Source organism: Notolabrus celidotus, chromosome 19 (genome assembly GCF_009762535.1).
Source record: "Notolabrus celidotus isolate fNotCel1 chromosome 19, fNotCel1.pri, whole genome shotgun sequence".
NCBI classification, from domain to species: Eukaryota; Metazoa; Chordata; class Actinopteri; order Labriformes; family Labridae; genus Notolabrus; species Notolabrus celidotus.
Genome location: NC_048290.1, coordinates 16397363 through 16415606, shown reverse-complemented (window position 1 = coordinate 16415606; position 18244 = coordinate 16397363). Strand labels below are relative to the sequence as shown.

The 18244-nt window shown below is 39.4% G+C and overlaps 1 protein-coding gene across 2 annotated transcripts in view; it reads left to right on the top strand.

Annotated features, from left to right (window-relative positions):
* LOC117830956 (WD repeat-containing protein 7) overlaps positions 1–18244 on the top strand; it is a 105617-nt gene that overhangs the window by 39899 nt on the left and 47474 nt on the right. For both annotated transcript variants that reach the window (XM_034709331.1, XM_034709330.1), the window contains exons 19-21: positions 2894–2991; positions 13700–13818; positions 14078–14201. In XM_034709331.1, the coding sequence (XP_034565222.1) occupies positions 2894–2991; positions 13700–13818; positions 14078–14201 (341 nt within the window). The remainder of the gene's footprint in view (positions 1–2893; positions 2992–13699; positions 13819–14077; positions 14202–18244) is intronic.

Below are 18244 nucleotides of genomic sequence, written 5' to 3'. Positions count from 1 at the left end.
GAACTGTAGTGCAGAAAGCAAACAAAGACAAAGAGAACAAGGTTACGTTTTAGGACCTATTTTATTTTCCATTTATGTCAGTAATCTGTGTGATAACTTGTCAAATGCCTGGTATCACTTGTATGCTGATGACACCATTATTTACTGTTGTTCATCATCAATAACTCAGGCTTTTCAGTTTTTACAGTTGGCCTTTAATGTTGTTCAGTCTCGTCTACTGAAACTAAAACTGGCCTTGAATGCAGACAAAACCATACTTATGCTTTTCTCTAACTCAAGTGAGTCCCCAGAAACAGCTCCATTGTCGTAACTTCACAAAGGAAACCTATAGATCTCCTCATTAAGTATAAATACTTGGGTTTTCTTTTCGATCAGGAGCTTCCGTTTAAAGCTCATATAGCCAGCCTGGTCTCCAAACTCAGAGTGAAACTAGGTTTCTTCTTCAGGAATAAATCCTGTTTCTCCCTCAGAGCGAGGAAACTTCTTGTATCTGCCTCTTTTCTGCCTCTGATAGATTACGGTGAGCCTCAGCTAAATGTTTGCAGTCTTGAAATAGTGTATGTCACTGTGCTCTGACGTCAAAGCTGACTGGTCATCCCTGAGTGTACACAGGCATACACATTGGCTACATCTGATTTATAAATCTCTTCTTGGCTTGGTCCCAACATATTTGTGTGTACCTACAAAGATCTAAAAGCCACTATGCCTTGCGCTCCTGTGACATCTTACAAATGTGTGTTCCCCTTGTTAGGACAGAGTTTGGTAAGAGAGTGTTTAGTTTTGCTGCACCTACTGCTTGGAATAAACTCCAGAAGGACTTGAAATTGTCTGATTTTATTTCACTTCCTTTGGTTCCATCTTAAAAAAAGGCAGACCACAAAACAGTGCCTGTGTTTTAAAAAATGCTGTTTTTGTGATCACTAATTGCACTTTATTTGCAAATTAGTTGCAATTTAAATTATTGATTGTTTCTACACACTGTCTGTATTTATGCTCCATTCTATTGGGCTGTACTATTTATTTTGACGTGTGCTGCTGACCTCTTGGCCAGGTCGCCCTTGTTAAAGAGGTCTTGATCTCACCTGGTTAAATAAAATTAAAATAAAAATAAAAAAGAGGTCTTGTAGAGATATCTGCATATAAACATAAAAGCTAATAATATGTTTGGTTTCAAAGAAATCTGCAGAACTGTGCAACCAGACGATACCAGATTATGAAGGGTTGGAACGTGGGGGAGATTGTTGAATTGGCAGTTCTATGCTCATGCATAAATGCATATGTAGATGTGGTTTATAATGCATGCTATAACCCAATGCTGGGCTAAACAAACTTCCACATCGAGTGACTTCAATGCATCATTAAGCCGCTCACGCTGACTATGACAACACTACGTTTTAAACGTGTTCCTGTGAGGTCTCAGTGTTTGGTGATAAGCTGTGTACCCTCTCATTAGGGGAGCCTGTCTCTCTCTCTCTCTCTCGGGGTCAGATTACACACATGCAAAGGTTGGAGGTTGGATTTGACCACCGCAGCCCCCCTATCTGGGGTTTCTGGGGCAGCTTAGGGCCGAGCCTGCACAGAGGAGGGTGTAAATCTGTGTCTGTTGGGATGGTAAGACTGTTATTAGGACTTCTGTCACACTGTTAGACACAGAGAACATTTTACTTCCCTAATCGCCCATTTTTAGGATATTCAAATATTTTAAACTATTTTCATTTATTATTTTTATATTTTTTCTTTTCTTTCTTTGTTGATTTTATAATTTAATACATTTAATATATTTACTTTAATATTTTTAATTGTATTATTTTATATCTAAATGCTTATTTTTTCTTAATGTCATATTTCTTTTAGTTTTTAACTCTGTAAAGCACTTTGAATGGTACTCTGTCAGTCACACACGTCCCACGCTCAAGGTTCCTCTTGTGCTCGCAGTATCTGGAAAAGTTCCTCTAACGGGGGTTCTCAGAACCACCATTGTCCGGTTTCTCGCTGTGCAGGCACAATTAGAAGGAGAGGGTCCTCTGCTCTGTGCGTGTGCGTGTGCGTGTGCGTGCGTGCGTGCGTGCGTGCATGCGTGCGTGCGTGCGTGCGTGCGTGCGTGCGTCAGTATGTTTTTTGTGTGTAAGAGTGAAAAGCAGTGAGAACAAGAGTTTTCATTTTTACAGTGCATACACTCACAAACTCTTCTAATCAGACAATATTACATTTCAGAAGGAACAGACCTGTTTTATTTTGGCTGTATACATTTTTCAGTGCTAAGAAATTACATTTTGTCCCCATGGTGTCAAATCAGGTATTGATTTTGTTTGTTTCTAACAGCATCTTGTCGAAGGTAAAGTCCTGGTATCACGACATCCCAACATTCAATAAACCAGAATACTAACTCTTTAAATCCACACACTCTTTGCAGAATGTCTTGATTCCCAAATGCCCAAAAATCTACCTGCTAAATGTAGAGCTCTCTGGCAGTGATGAGTTTCCAGGCAACTGTTATTGATCGCTGTATTGATTGTTGTATTGGAAGTGTTTGTGTGTCTCTGGAAGTTAGACGCCTGAAGTCTGTTCAGACCCAGGATTGTGTCCTCCACTCAAAATTCAATAGGCTGGAGCCTGACAAGACATGGGCTAACTCATGCACACACACACAGGATTGTAGGCACACACACACACACACACACACACACAAAAACACACATGCGCGCTAAAATGCAAGCAGTTGGTTTCCAGAGTCAGAAGTTAAAAAATATGGGTGAACTTCTGATTTTATGTATGTTTGTGTTTCTGTGAGTGTGTTTCTTTGTGTTTTGGGTGTGTGTGTGTGTGTTGGCCCTCCTCTTTCCTCCCTGCTCCTTTTAATATTTCATGCCTCCTCTTTGTGATCCACCTCCAGGCCTCCCAGACCAGGAGGAACCCCGGAGACTCCTCGCAGGGCGCAGGCTGCCCCCCCTCAGCCCTCCAACCCGGCGCTACAGGCCCAGATCAAACAAGGTAACTACAAAAGGAGGGGGCGCTTGCTTCACACACCCCCTGGGATCCCTGCGGGGCGGGCGGGAGGGAGGAGAGGCGGGGGTTTGATAATAAAGCCCACCGGCAATAGAACCCACAGAGAGTAATAGAAAAAGAAACAGGAGGAAGCTGCTGCTGTTTCCTCGGTCAGCAGGTCTGCAAAGGCGGTTCTGCTGTTTTAACACGAGGGCAGAGGGATTTGAACTTCAGCTGGAGCACAAGCCTCTGACTGCAGCTGATGTAGGGAAACAAAGGAACATCTCTGCACTTGGAAATACACGTTTTAACCTCATTTTGTACTCGCATGGCGGGGTTATACAGGTCATACCTTTCTAAACAGGACAGGCTTATCCAAACTTTTACAACCTGAGATTTTAAATTTTAAATCTGACGTCATGACGCGCCTCTTCCACAGGCTCCAGCGGGCAGAAAAACAAACGGGTGCCGTGTTGGTTTGAGAGTTCAAGCAGCTCCAAACCAGCGTGAGCACCAGCCCGGAAATACAACCCGGTTCACGATGGTCAAACAGAGGTATACCTGTGCCACCAAGTTATGCATTTTGAAAGATGACTTTATTTGTGAGGAAGAAGCTTCAGCTGCAAACAACCTTAAAGTTCAGATTTGGAAACATTATCTCCAGAAGAATCAAGGTGAATCATCGTCTTGTAGCCTCAAAGTCGACCTTTAGTGCAGCAACTGTGAGATATGTTGAATAATACTGAGTCATGTGTAGGATCTAAAACTTGATGCATAACCAAACTTGAACTTAAACAACACGAAGAAGGTAGATGAAGCAACAGGACTGTTCCGCTCAGTCAAAGTGGATAAAAACTAGAAGTCCTGTTTCTTTCTTTGCAGAGAGAAACCTGCTCGGCTCTCTGTAGGGGAGATTTTAACCAGCCGTCACCATCTGCCTCACACACACTCGCACAGCTACCTACCACACGACAACAAAAACTAGCAGTACACACACACAAAATCAAGTCCCTGTGAATACACACACATACACGTACACACACGCACACACACATATGCCATGGGAGGCACCCTCGGGTGTTAGAGGTAGGCGGGGTTTTAGCGCTATTGTCACGCCTTAATGGAGGCCAAGCGTGACAAGCGTGCGGACTTATTCACGCCACACGCCTATTCACCACCATTCAGGGGGAACGCTTGGCCATGACCTCTGCTCAGCCGGCCTCTCCAACCTGCCCAGCGCGTGTGTGTGTTTCTCTGTGTGTGTTTCTGTGTGTGTGTGTGAGAGGCTTTGTGAAAGAGTGTGCAGTTAACCCTGCTCGCCCTCTCTTTTCACATGGAAATACATTAGGAGGCCCCTCTAATATACTGCAGCGTTTACAGTGAGATTAACAGAGACAGCAAGGTGTCCACACACAGTTTAACACACCTCAAACATTGTAGAGTCGCTTTCTTATGATCGTGTCCTCACTAATGATGGAGTTCAAAGACTTCAGCAACCTTCACTTTGCTCTGTTACTAACTTTGATCCACTCACTGGCAGCAATTAAATGTTTACTCCAAGACTCTTCCACTGTCTGATGGGAACATATCGTCTCTTTATGGGTCATATTTCTGCAGCTTTGTTTTTGCATTTTCTTTGTTTATAAAGGGAACACAAAAACATACATGGGGCAATCATTCAAACCTGGGATGGAGCTAATTCACCAAATATTAACACCACACATGAGGGGTTATAATAAACTAGAATGATCCTTTTCAGATGATGCGAACTGCAATGCAATGCAGATAGATTTACTTGAAAGTGCAATTTATAATAACATCTAAGTTGTGTTTGCAACATTTGGGAGCTTTTCAGGATCACCATGCCAAAAAACACGATTTGATGTTGTGTTGACATCAACCTTCTGCCAAATCCATTATATTTATCTGGTATATCAGAGTGTATATCTTGCATGTGCATTATGTTAAACAGTACTAAGTTTAAAGCTTTAGACGAATCACAGCTTCTTGCTTTAATAGGAGATTCTTAAGTTAGATAAGAATGTTAGAGTATCGTCTGCATATCGAGTTATTTCATGATGTTATTTACAATGTTACAATGTTACAATGTCACTTAGCAGACGCTTTTATCCAAAGCGACGTACATACGAGAACAAGAACAACACAAGCAAAGATCTAGACAAGAGGAAACAAGATCAGTACGAGTAACAAAGTGCTTCAAGTCAATTTGGGTGCAGGTACTGCCAAGCAGTGTGAAGGCAATGCACAAAAGTAAGTAAGGATTTTTTTTTTATTTTTTATAAAATAAGGAACATCTACAATGAAGCAACCAAACAATTTAAGACCTTCTATTATCATTATCAACAATTAACATCACCACAATAATTACCGAAGTACCAAGTGCTGGGTCACTCCAGAGCTGAACACAGATTCATAGTGTTATATGCATTGTTTTTCTATCTAATGCAGCTTATTTGCAGCTTTATTTTATCACTGAACATCATTGTGTCCAAACAAAGCCACACCTTAATGAATCAATCTATACTCAGGTTTGTCTCTTCTGCTTGGTATGACGCAAGTTACCACGGTCAGCCTCTGTGTCACAATGGTGGTAAGAAAAAGGCCCAAATCAAGAGATTTAGACTCAACATTAGTCCTTCAAAACATGTCTTAGAGTACAGATACAGTCTCTAACTAATCAATGAAATGTGTTAAAACCTTACTGTTTATACGGCTTGTTTCAGGTCGCTGCTTTTTTTTATTCCGAGTTTAAAACATTTGAGCTCGAACCTGAAATTTTGACTAAATTTACTTCTATTAATGACAGCATGCTCAGACCAAAGCAGAACCTTTAAAAGCTTGTTTATTTAGCTATGTATTAGAGGGAAATATTAGATAAAGCAGAATAAGTGTGTCTCACGTATAGTAGAACAGTTTGTTGAGGACTTATTTTTGATCAATATTTATTCATAAAGGCCCCTTATTTTGTTCTATTTTAGCATTTAATTAGCAGCATTAAAGAAAATATTTCAGTGTTTTATTCATTTGTACATAAAGTGGCTTGTTAACAATAAATCCGTTCCTCTGTTCAACGGCTTTTCTGGATCTGAATTTTTCATGTTAGAGTTGAAAATCAGAGCATCATCTGCATATCCTCTAAAGAAAGCAAGCCTCTCTAAGAGCTGTTGACCCACTTCCTGTAGTACACGATACATTACATAAGATGCAAAATACTATTTAACCTCCTCATACAGCAGGTTTTCATTGATGATTTATTTTCTGCATAATGCTGACAGTCTGCTGTTGACTGCCCTTAGCCATCATCTCTCTGTTTCTCTCTCTGTCTCTCTCTCTATCCCCCTCTCTCTGTCCATCGTCACCAGGTTGTTCACTGCATGGCTTCAGCCTGCTGCCTGTTCTCTCTCACATGAACACTCTCTTAAATATATCTCTCACTTTGCTCAATTCAATCTCAATATTAAAATCTCACTCTCTCTTTTACTTGTTCTTTCTTTCTTTCTTTCTTTCTTTCTTTCTTTCTTTCTTTCTTTCTTTCTTTCTTTCTTTCTTTCCCACCTACTGATGTAACTGTTTTCTCTGTCATGTCCGTGCTACATGTTTTCTCTGTGGACAGCTTTTCCTTTTTTTAGCGGCTGGTTTTATGTGAAGAGTTAGGGTGTGTAATGTCTATAACTGTTTTTAAAGTTCAACAAAATTATTTATAGTTCTATGTTATGTATGTTTAAGATCTGGTTTTACTCTTGTGAGAAAACCTGGGCTTTCATCTTTAAATGTCAAATTGTCAAGTGTTTAAAACTGGAAATGAATGTTTTTCCCTCTACAGTAGAAGGTTCAGTATTCTGGCCCTAGCATTACTTAAAATTTCCATATTTAGAGGAGAGAATCAGCCAAATCCACTTTTACTATCTACACTCTGATCTTTATAATCCAGTATTCTGGTTAACAATGCTAGAGCCACAGTCTGAAACCTCTTCGTCCTGGTCCAGGTCTTCATTCAGCTTCAGTTTGGGTCGTTGAAGTTGATCTTCATCTCAGCAAACAACTGATTTCTGTGTGCTACACAATGATGTGCTTGTAGACTGTCTGTCCTGAAGTTTTTAGCAAACACTGAGTTTTTTTTTTAATTATTTTGCTACTCTAGAATTTGTTGTTGGACTCGCGCACAGAGAACAAAAGGACAGATGCAAGTCTTGGCAAATAAAATGGACTGAACAGACGTATAGATGCGAAGGTTTCAGCCCATCCTGGACTTTCTTTGGTGCATCGTGAGGCATGCATTGTGCAAGCTCTAAGGAAAGTCCAGGATGGAGTCAAACATTTGCATTTCTTGTCTGCTGTAACTTTATTTAAAAAAAAAACATTTTTGCAACCAAGACTTGCGTCTGTTTTCCTTTTGTTCTCTATATGAGTCCCTCCTCTGCACCAGAGAAGAAATCGCAGCTTTTTCAGGTGCAGCTTCATACCTGTGCACCTTTAAACTAGCGTTGTTCTAAGATTATTTTACTATTGGACATGTTGCCAATATTAGCAGTGGTTAGTAACCGTTATAGAATCAATTGATAGTTCATAGATGTTCACAAATGAAATGTATTTGTTAAATATTGGCGGGTAAACCCAACAGTATTGATCTCACAGTAAATTCCGGCATGCACAGTGACTCCTGGGGTTTCAGAGCAGTAGTTGTAGTCAGCTGTAGATACTAATACTACTTAAATTGATGACCATCGTACTTGTGTTGATTTGTAGTGAATGATTTAGGTCAGATAACCTTCTTGTTCTCCTTTTAATTTGCACAACTTCTCCATACAGCTGTTGTTTGTTTGTCAATGCTACTTATTGTGTAAGGATAATGGTTGGAGGCAACAACGGAGGATGTTTTTATGCAGCTTTCTTTAGGAGACTGCAAATCACTGCTACTTCTTCCAACCATCATCTTTCCCTGATCTTAACAGTGTCTTTACCAAGTTTGATTAATAACCTCTATCTTTCCTTAACCCAAACTGATTTGACCCAACATGAAATCTGTTCCTGTAAAGAACATGTTCAGGAGATGGCTTCTTCCTGTCTGTCTTTTTTGAGTTGTTTATTCTTGTTTTGTGTAACAACGAATTCTTCTTCCCTGTGTCCTGACTTCTTGTCTCCTCTCCGTTTACGTTAAATACTAATGCCTTCCTAACCTGTTCTTTCCTTCTTGGCTCTTTCTCTCCTTCTCTTTCTTTACAAGCTGCTGTAGCTGCCAACACCAGCACTGTTACTTCCACTGCTGGGGCTCCGGGGGGCCTTGGGGGCCTCCCTCAGGGGGCCCCTGGCTCCCCAAGCCCTGCTTCTTTTAACATCCACTCAGTCAATGAAGGTACAGACTGAACTGATGGTACCACTTAGGGAAAGTCTTGCGGCCATGCCTTTTCTTCTTCTACCTAAATCTTCTTCCTTCATCTTTTAGTTCTTCTTTCCATCATCTCTTTTTATTTGTCTCACTCCATTCTTCTTTATATTCCCTTTATCCTTTGGCTTCACACTCTATCTGAATGCCATCACAATTCTTCTCCTCTCTCTTCCCTCTATCAGTAAATCATCTTGCTACTATTTTTGTTTCTTTCCTTCTCGGCTCCCATCGCCCCAATTTCTCATTTCTTGCATCAGTCTCGTTCTCCCTGCAGCTAGTGCTAGGTTTTCATCTCAGGTGTCTAGTTCCAGTTTTTTGCAGCATCTTTGTCCTTGTTTTCTACAGTACTGTCTGTTTATCTGTCTGTCTGTCTGTCATAGCTGAGTTCAGTCCACTCTCAAACCTGTCTCCGACATCAGAATGCTGCAAAATATTTGGCAGAAAAACAAAAAAACCTGGGAAATCATCTGTTCATCCAAACTTGAAAACGCCAGCAGTTTATCTTTGAATATATTTAAAATTGAACAAAAGAAGGAAAGTGTCAATATAATCCAAAAAAAACCTTAACTTCAAGCACATTTAAAGAGCATGAATCTCAACTGCAAGTCTTAGGGAATTGAATATTAACCATTCTGTAACTTCTGAAGATTTTCAGCACAAATTTCAAGAATTTTATCAAAAACTGGGGGGATTTTTGGGGAGAATTTTCAACAGAAATCTTCTGAAACTTTGGAGAAAACCTGAATTTATCACAAGAAAACTTTCTGAAATTTTGGGGAGTTTTTAATGAACGTTTTTTGAGAATGTTTGTACAAAGTGAATCCTATATTTAAGCCATTTTGCAGAAAATTTGATTATTGCAAAACTGGTTTTAACAGAAACTCTATAAGAGGCTGCAGAAACTGTTTGGTATGCTGGGATCTTTTATCTTAAAACTTTCTGGAGTTTATCAGTACAAATTATACGAATCTTTTGGAAGCTTTTTAGCAGAAAAAAAAACTTAAACTTTGGGGCTTTTTAAGTATAAAATTATGTAAACTATTTGTAGTTTTCAGGGAAAGTTTAGCATCATTTTGTGTATTTTTCAGCCGTTCTTTAGCTAATTCAACAATTGGAACAATCATCATATCAGAAATGCAACAAGAAGCTTTTCAAACTGTTCAGCTTCTCAGTATCTTTCTCTCAATATCAAAATTAGCAAAACTAAAAAACCCAGAACAAGTTTCCCAGAGTAAAGTGAAACCTTTGGTCATATAAATCGCTGCATCATCGGCAAACAGGCAGACTGATGTTAGGATCTGATGTGTTTGAGAGTCCACTGACCGCAATCTCTCTGCCAGTCTTTGTCTTGTTCCAGTTCTTGGCAATAATGTGCAGTCCTGCCGTGTTTCTGTTCTGTCTCTTGGTCTACCTGCCTACCTGTCCGTCTGTCAGAATGTCCATGTGTCCTGATGTTTCAGTCTCTCTGTGCTCACTGTTTGCATGCTTGCTACACCACCTGATGGAATGGGGAGCTAGTCACTCGGGGAAATTAAACAACCCTATAAAACAATTTAAACCGACCAAATTTAGAATAATCTAACTTGTGTTTGACAAAAACTGAATTTTGTCCACTTAAGTTCACTTGCAGCTCATTTAAGAAGGAGGATTTATTTTTCTACAATCAAAAAACAAACTGAATGTAAACTTTTTGTTTGTATGGCTTGTTCAATATTTTTTGGAAATGAACAAAAGTAGAATTATTGTATTAAAAAAATGGAGGTATCTCAGGGGACCCTCAAAGACCCTAATACTTGTTCTTTTTAAACAACTATCGTAAATGTATTTGTTTGTCTTAACAGGATGTTTGCTTTTATCCATGAAGTCTTGTTGCCTCCACCACCAGAACGATGAATGTGTTTATGGTTTCTATGGATAAAAAAGGGCCTTCCATAACTCATAATCTTCAATTTTGAGTTTACAAAAACAAGTAGTTTTGGATTATTTTTAACAGGAGCAGCAAGCATGCACACAGAGTGTCATTACAGAACAGACTGTATTATTTAGAACTAGAATAAGTAAGTAAACTGAAAATGTGAAGTTTTATTTTGTTTTGTTTTTTCCCAAACACTGCCCTGCAGAAACCTGAGTATTATTAAATTAATTTAACTCCACTGAAATCTAAAATTGTATAGGTTTTACTAGAAACTTGTACAATTAGTAATAGTTGATATAGGTTTTGTGCTCCGGCCAGTTGGTGGTGTCTGCAGAAGAAAGTTTAATTTAGTTGACTAATCTGAAATCTCAAAATTAAAACATTTAAATACATATATCAAAGATTTAACATTTTCTGCACGTACTATCGTTGATATGCTCTCCTCTTTAAGCCAGTGTCTGAGGAAGTATTTAAGTCCCTTACTTTAGTATCAATCAATCAATCAATCAATCAATCAATCAATCAATCAACCATTATTTGTATAGCGCCAAATCACAACAAAAGTTATCTCAAGCACTTTTACAAACATAGGAGGTCTAGACCACTCTATGTCAAATTATGAACAGAGACCCAACTTCAAGACAGGGTAAGACTCAGTCTCTCTCTGAAGAGAGAGAGGTGATAGTGATGAGACGAGTAGTAGAAGCTGTTGCTGCTGGAGTCCAGCACGTTCATATCAGCTGGAGTCCAGAACGTCCACAGCAGGAGGATGCCTACGGCAGCTCAGAGGGACCTACGAGACAATGGAGCTCAGGGACTCCAGAAAGGTCTATGGTCTATAGAACCTTATACAATTAGGATATCTTTTCTTTTTCTTTTTCCAAACAAAGTACCTATTTGTAATTTTCATTTTTCCAGAATACACTTCAAGTCCAAAAAACGTTATTTATAAAGGATTCTTGAGGTTTGTTTCACAACTATAGTTGAAAAAATGGACATTTTTTAAATTATGTTTGCAGTTTTTACAAAATGCAGAATTCTTAACACTTGTGATAATCTTTTTTAAATGTAAGATCTGATTGTTTGGAGTAAAAATTAAAATAATATTCCCACTGAAATGCATGTGCGTTACAAGTATATAGAACAATGAAATTGATATAGACTTCAGTAATACAACCTTGTACTTGAGTTAATGTACTCAGTTTCTCTATACTGCTGCATCTAGCCAAGTTTTAGTCGTACTATCAGCTGTGTTGTCTGTTGTGTGTTGCAACGTTTTATGCTGCTGTCTTGGCTTTGGCTTACTTGTAAAATAACTCTCCTAACTTACAGGATTCATTTTGAATAGAAGCAAGAAAAAAAGGATAATCTGTGCAAATTCCTGCTGCTGCAAAACATGTCATGAGCTTGCAGTAACATGAGTAGTATTGGTATGACTTAGAAGCCCCAACAAGGCAGTTGTTAGCAGAAGCAACCTAATTACTTGTAGAGTTCACAGACACAGCAGCAGTATTACCATCAATATATTAGTTTACATAACAATAGTTATTTTGTAATGTTAGTACATCCCCAATACTTTTTGGAAACATTAAAAAAAGGAACATTTTCACAAAGAAAAGCTGTATAGACTTATTATATAATCTATTGAAGTCATGCACCTCAGCTGAGGCTACGATAACAAAGATAGATTTCCAAGAAGACGACTCTGGAGAAGTGCTAGCTGTATAAGAAGTTTTATATCTTACAGCTGTAACTTCAACCATACTCCTCTTGAGCATGTGCCCTTTATTTCTAGACCAAATCAATAACATTGTTTAGATTTTCTAAAAATTGAAGGTTTCTGCAAGACAGTGTTGCAAATATTTCTACTAGAGGTTGACTGATTGTTGTTTTTCATTACTGGGACGATTAACGTGTGAGAAAGATGTTAAAATGATTCAGACAATAAATCTGTCAACCTCTACTGTTGATGACTCCTGAATGCAGTGTGTTTGTAACAATGGTTTTAGTTTCCCCTGTGTATTTCAATGGCAGAGGTAAGTTTACATGATGACCTCGGAGAAGAAATTTATACAAAATTTCTTTCCTACTTAAAATTTCCATTTAAGAGCATTTCATACATACATCTCTGGAAACCATATATTGAAGCAATATATGAAGAAGAACCGTGGTTTATGTTGAGTATTACCAAATACACATTTCAGTCAACATGTTGTCCCGCCCATTTTAAAGCTGGCGTATATTCCTCCTCTGTTTGGTGTAAAATAAGATTATATGTTTGGTTGAGAATGATACAGCCAGATATACGCCCGATTACAGCGATACCAAGACATTTTGAATGTTTATTTCCTCTGCAATCACTCAGGACAATACAAATAAAGGAAGTAGCACCAGTTTAAGCCGGATACTTTAGAGGACTTACCTGGTTTTTGGGGTTTTTTCTTCTTCAACACATTGCAATGTTGTTAAAATTAAACACCTTAAAGTTCATCATGCCAAGGTATCGTAAAGAGGCTGTTGTTGGTCCACCTGACAGTGCTGTATATCTGTTGTCGTCCCGTTAAACACCATCACACAGGCTCTGGTTAGCAGGAATACAATCTTTGCTCTAACCAAGACTGCGAATAAAAACCAACAATATTACCATCCTGTGTTGTTATAAGTGTGTGAAGACTGTTTAAGTATAACGTGTGTACAGGTATGTAAGGACTGAGAAACTCACTGTTGTCATATGGAAAGCCTGACAGAGCAACTCAAATGATAACACACAATAAGGGACTTTGACTCCATTGGAGGACTTTTAAACTATGACTTGCTTTCTCTCCAAAAGTCACTCATCATGGCATTGCACTTGGTGGAAATGAGTCCAGGGTTGCAGTCAGAAGAGTAATATTTTGGACTAAAAAGCAATAGTTGATAGCAGCAGCAAAGAGAGCAGAAGTGGTAGAAACAATAGAGTAACAGTAGGAAGAGACTTAGTTATTGTAGCAACAGGAGTAGCAGAATTTGTTTTATTTTTCCCTTATTTTACACCAGTTAATTATAGCAACATAGCGGTATATTAGTCAGAACTTTGATTTGATAGATAAAGGATATTTATGGTCCGAAGAGGCTGAATCCTTATTGCTTTGGTACTCTTCGACCTTTCCTCTGACCAAAATTACAACACATTAATATGCGCAGAAAATAGAGCGGCTGAGGCTGTAAAGAGCCACATCATCTGCATAGTGTTTGCTCTGTCCGTTGTTTCATATTATGTATCTTAAAACAAAACAGGTTTTTCATATGACAGCAGTGAAGGTTCTGTGTGAGCACATGTGAGGCTTAAAATTAGATAACTATCCACTAGCAGTCTTTTCTGACTCTGTATATGTGTGTGTATGTGTGTTTAGGTTGGAGCCAGCTGGCAGCCATGCACTGTGTCATGCTCCCTGACCTCCTCGGCTTGGACAAGTTCAGACCTCCTCTGCTGGAGATGTTGGCGAGGAGGTGGCAGGATCGTTGCCTGGAGGTAATGTATAACCTGGACAGAAGTATAGCTCCAAGCTGAAAAATAAAGCATCTTAAAGGAACAGTTAGGCTTTGTTGATGACTGAATATTCACACCAATGTATGGGCTCTGTTCCTAAATGTTTGTACTGACTTTCACCTACTATATTTATATTTAGGTCACCTGCAGATACAATAGGCTATTAAAATGACCCTCTTTAGTAGATTACATATTAATCAGAACATTCAGAGTCATAATTTTACCCTCTGTTCATTTTTAGGTGCGAGAAGCAGCACAAGCTCTCCTATTGGCTGAGTTGAGAAGGATTGGCCAATCAGGACGTAAGGACACGATCGACTTGTGGGCTCCCTACCTCCCCCAGTATGTGGACACTGTCAGCTCCCGTAAGTACTTTACACTTCTTAAGACCCATTGAAAGAGAGGGAAATACATTTTAGGCTATGTTTATGGTTGTTTGCAATCATCATCTGGCAACGATAGGTGATATTTCTCTGGGAACGCATGCTAACTTTTCTTAGCAATTCTGGTGTAGTCAGCAGTTAGTGTGACGGACTTCCAGCCAATATTCACTTTTCTGTGTGGGGTTTACATCTGCAACAACAACGCCATCATTTCTTGGTTTTATTTTGTTGAGTAGTGCCCGTTTATCTGCTTGTGGTGGGTCTCAGTTTCACTGTAAATCTTAAGTTATACAGAGGCTTCACTTCAGTGGTATGAAACCAAGAATCTACATGTGATTTACTGAGAGATTACAGGTCTTTAGCTTGCTGAAACAACAAAATCATGATACAGATTTGTCCAAAGTCAAAAATCAAGCTTTATCACGTCTGTCCTCAAAAAGAGAAGAACAAAACTTTTCAAACGTGGTTGGATCAATTATTCCCGATGCATTCCTGGATGTTGAGAAATCTGAACAATGATTAGAGTTTGCGACACAGCATCAAGCAGCATTGTTGCTCAAATTTCGATTTTGATCTAAAACAGATTGTTAGCTGCTCTTCATGCAGATATCTGTTTATATGGAAAAATAAATCCTCCTCAGATTACATACAATGGGAGCCGATGGATGTCATGACGCTGGATTGTGCTCCTCCTGTTTTTGCTCTCCATGTAGACTTTTTCCTGCAGACACCAAAGCATGCTGACACATGACTAGTCATTAGGGATGGGCAATGATTATCGAATCTTCAAATATTCGTTCATTTAGTTAAAATCGAAGAGTTACTTCGAATATTTTCTCATTTTAAAAGTGCAATTTTGCCTGGTTGTAATCCCCCATTTTTTCTGTAGAATCTGTAAATAGAGATGAGGTCACATTGACGCAGTGTTGGTTTGAAGATCAGGTGCTTTTTGTGTTTCCAATACCAACCCTGGGCACATTAAGGATTTGCAAAAGAAGATATCAATGCACATGTTGCATGAAAATATTTCGCTGTTCCATATTTTATAGTATGGTATAAGGAAAGAACTGTTGCTGTACAAGTTGGGTGACACAGATCAGTCTTGAGTTGTCTGTACTTCAGGGTTTATCGTGTACCAAGAAAAATCCAATTGCTCTCAAGACAGACAGTTTACCTACATACCTTCATAAAAGTGAGCCTGAACATGAATGGTCAACACTTTTTGGATTACAAATTGAAACAAGTAATCTTCAGACTCCAAGAAACTCCCCTTCAGTCTTCGTCTTTATGCAGATATCTGATCACAGAGATCACAGCAGCCTCAACAGGTGCATTCATCTCGTCTCCATTTTTTAAGAGCCTTTTTCCTGCAGGAAGTTTGCAAGTTAGCTGTGTTGGAAGAAGCTTTTTCCCCCACTTTCTCTGCTTTTATTGGTCTGTATTTCACTTTAACGAGGAGATACATCCGCTAATGAGGGCGACACGGGAACCCTAGGCCCCTCCTGTTCAAATCTGAGCTTTATCTGACCCTGAAGTCTCCCCTCTGTACCCGTTTTTCTCTTTCTGTCTCTGTCGTCTTTCTGTCTGTATTCCTTGTATTATCTCCCTCTAACTCTCTCTCTCTCTGTCTCTCTCTCTGTCTCTCTCTCCATCCCTTAGTCTATAGTTAGACCTGATGATGGGAAGGTGAATCTCCACCTCCTTTTACTAGAAACAGCCTTCAAAAATGCTGTCTCTCTCTTTGTGTGTGTGTGTGTGTGTGTGTGTGTCTCTGTGTGTCTCTGTGTGTGCGTGTGCTCGGGACTTGCCCCGTGGTTGCTGAGGATGCTGGGGGTTTCTCGGGGGAGCAGTTGCCATGGAAACGGGCACCGGTCAGTGTTGTGTTACCACAGCAGTACCGCAGGCAGAAGGGGAGGGTGGGAGGTTTGTGGGGGAGTGATGGGGCCGGTGACCTCAGGGGACGAGGGGAGGATGGAGGATGGAAGGGGGAGGGAGTGGAGACAGAGAGGGAGATAGAGCGAGGTTAAAGGGTCACTGAATCTGATCTGCGCGCTGCACAGCAGTTGTGGAACAGACGGTAAGATGACTCCTGCTGGTCCTGGAAATCCTGGAATATCACAGCAAAGTCAGGGAATGTGCTGAATCCTCCGGGGGAGGCTTTACAACCCCAAGCTGTAAAAAAAACAAATATACAATTTTACACATTGTGAGCTCAAAGCTGACAGTTTTTATTCCTTTGAAGAAAAAAAGGCCAACCTTTTCTGGAGTCTGACCCATCGTTTCAGTCTCTACATTCTCCTGACCCCATTCAAAACTAGCACGTAAAAACTGCTGGTCTACCACGGAGAGTAGAGGAGGTAGAGTGACAGGTTTCTTTCACAGTCCGAGTCAGATGCTCATAACAAATAAAAACTCTTTTAATTTGTTGATTTTGTAAACATATGTTTTATTGATTTTCACATTTTACAGGTTATTCACAAAATGTATCAAAACATACAGAAAACACACAAAACCCTCCCCTTAATATTGGCAGAATATTATACACATGAAACACGTACAGAAAACAAAAAAAAGGTACATTTTCTGAAAATTCCAGAAAAAACGTTACAATTAACAAAAAATTACATGATGATAATAATAATAAATAAAAAAACTAAAATGCAGCAAAAAAGTATAATTACAGTTGCTTTTGATGTATTCCTTCTCGATCTAGACATTGATGACTTAACCTTAAAAAATGGTTTATTCTTCAGCCAAATAACTTGAATTGACTCTCAGTTTTTCAAAGTAATTTCTTCACTTTTCTGTTTTTATCTGTGCCGTTGTGCACAGAGCAATGCAGGAGCAACAGAAGAGAAGAGCTTTAAACTTTACAATATAAGTCTTAAACAAGCGGCAACCTCCATCTAAAGATATGAGTCCATGAGTATTTAAGTGAGTCTTTGTGCATTCATTTTAGGCAAAACTGGGCTCTTTAGGTGTCGATTTAGACTAATGGTTAAGTTGCGTGGGACATGGGTTCGATTCCAGCCTGCTGCCCCTTTCCCAACTGTTTCCTGCTCTATCCATTGTCCTGTCCTTTCAGTTTGCCATCCGGCTTACATCTCTGAATAAAGGTTTAAAAGCCCCTGAAATATACCTTTATAAAAAGAAAGTCTTATTCACAAACACCGGTCCAAACAGCCGCTCACAGTTTGTGGAAATATGACTGTCAGCTTAGAAACGGGGCCGGAGTTTGTCAGCTCAAATTTTCCAGTGATCATGACAATGATTCCCCTTCTACATGACCTAAAGATGATGTATTAGAACAAAAAGTCTCTTAATTTCACTTAATATCACAAATATTTTAAATAATATGGGTTAAATCGGTCTCTGGCTATCCGAAGTGCAACCCTGACATGTACTGTAGGGGCGCACTTCTCCACACCTGTAGAGACAGCCTGGGCTATTCTACAGGACGGCGATGAGAGCGTTTCTATGTGAAGGATTTCATCCAGGGAGGAAGTTCATTATAAATGATGAGTTTTCCATCCACATGTTGGACTGATTTGAGCTCCAGGATGAGAGATGCTCATCTCCACAGTTAGACACAACACAAGAGCAAACTGAAAAACTTTATTTGTGCTTCAATATCTTTAGCCCAGTATGCTTTGAGAATTTGATCTTGAGACGGAGCAGATAGGGAGGGGATTCTGGAGCTGTATGTAGAAGAGAAAGTGAAGCAAAACAGAAAGAAAAACAAATTGGAGCGTGAAAAGAAAGACAGGAAGAAAGCAGGAAATAGGAAGAAGAAGCAGAGGAGGTGATGAGGGGGAGGTGAGGAAAGTTTAGAGGAAAGAGGTGATGAAGAGAAAGCTTCACGACAAAAGAAGAAGAGGCGGATCTTAAACAGCAGCAGGTTTATGAGTTAAGAGTAACAGGACTGAGCGATTGAGGTGGATGATAGACCAAAGGAGAGAGAGAGGGAGGAAATGGTGACTGACTACTGTTCAGTGATCAAAGAAACAGCTGCTTTACACACACAC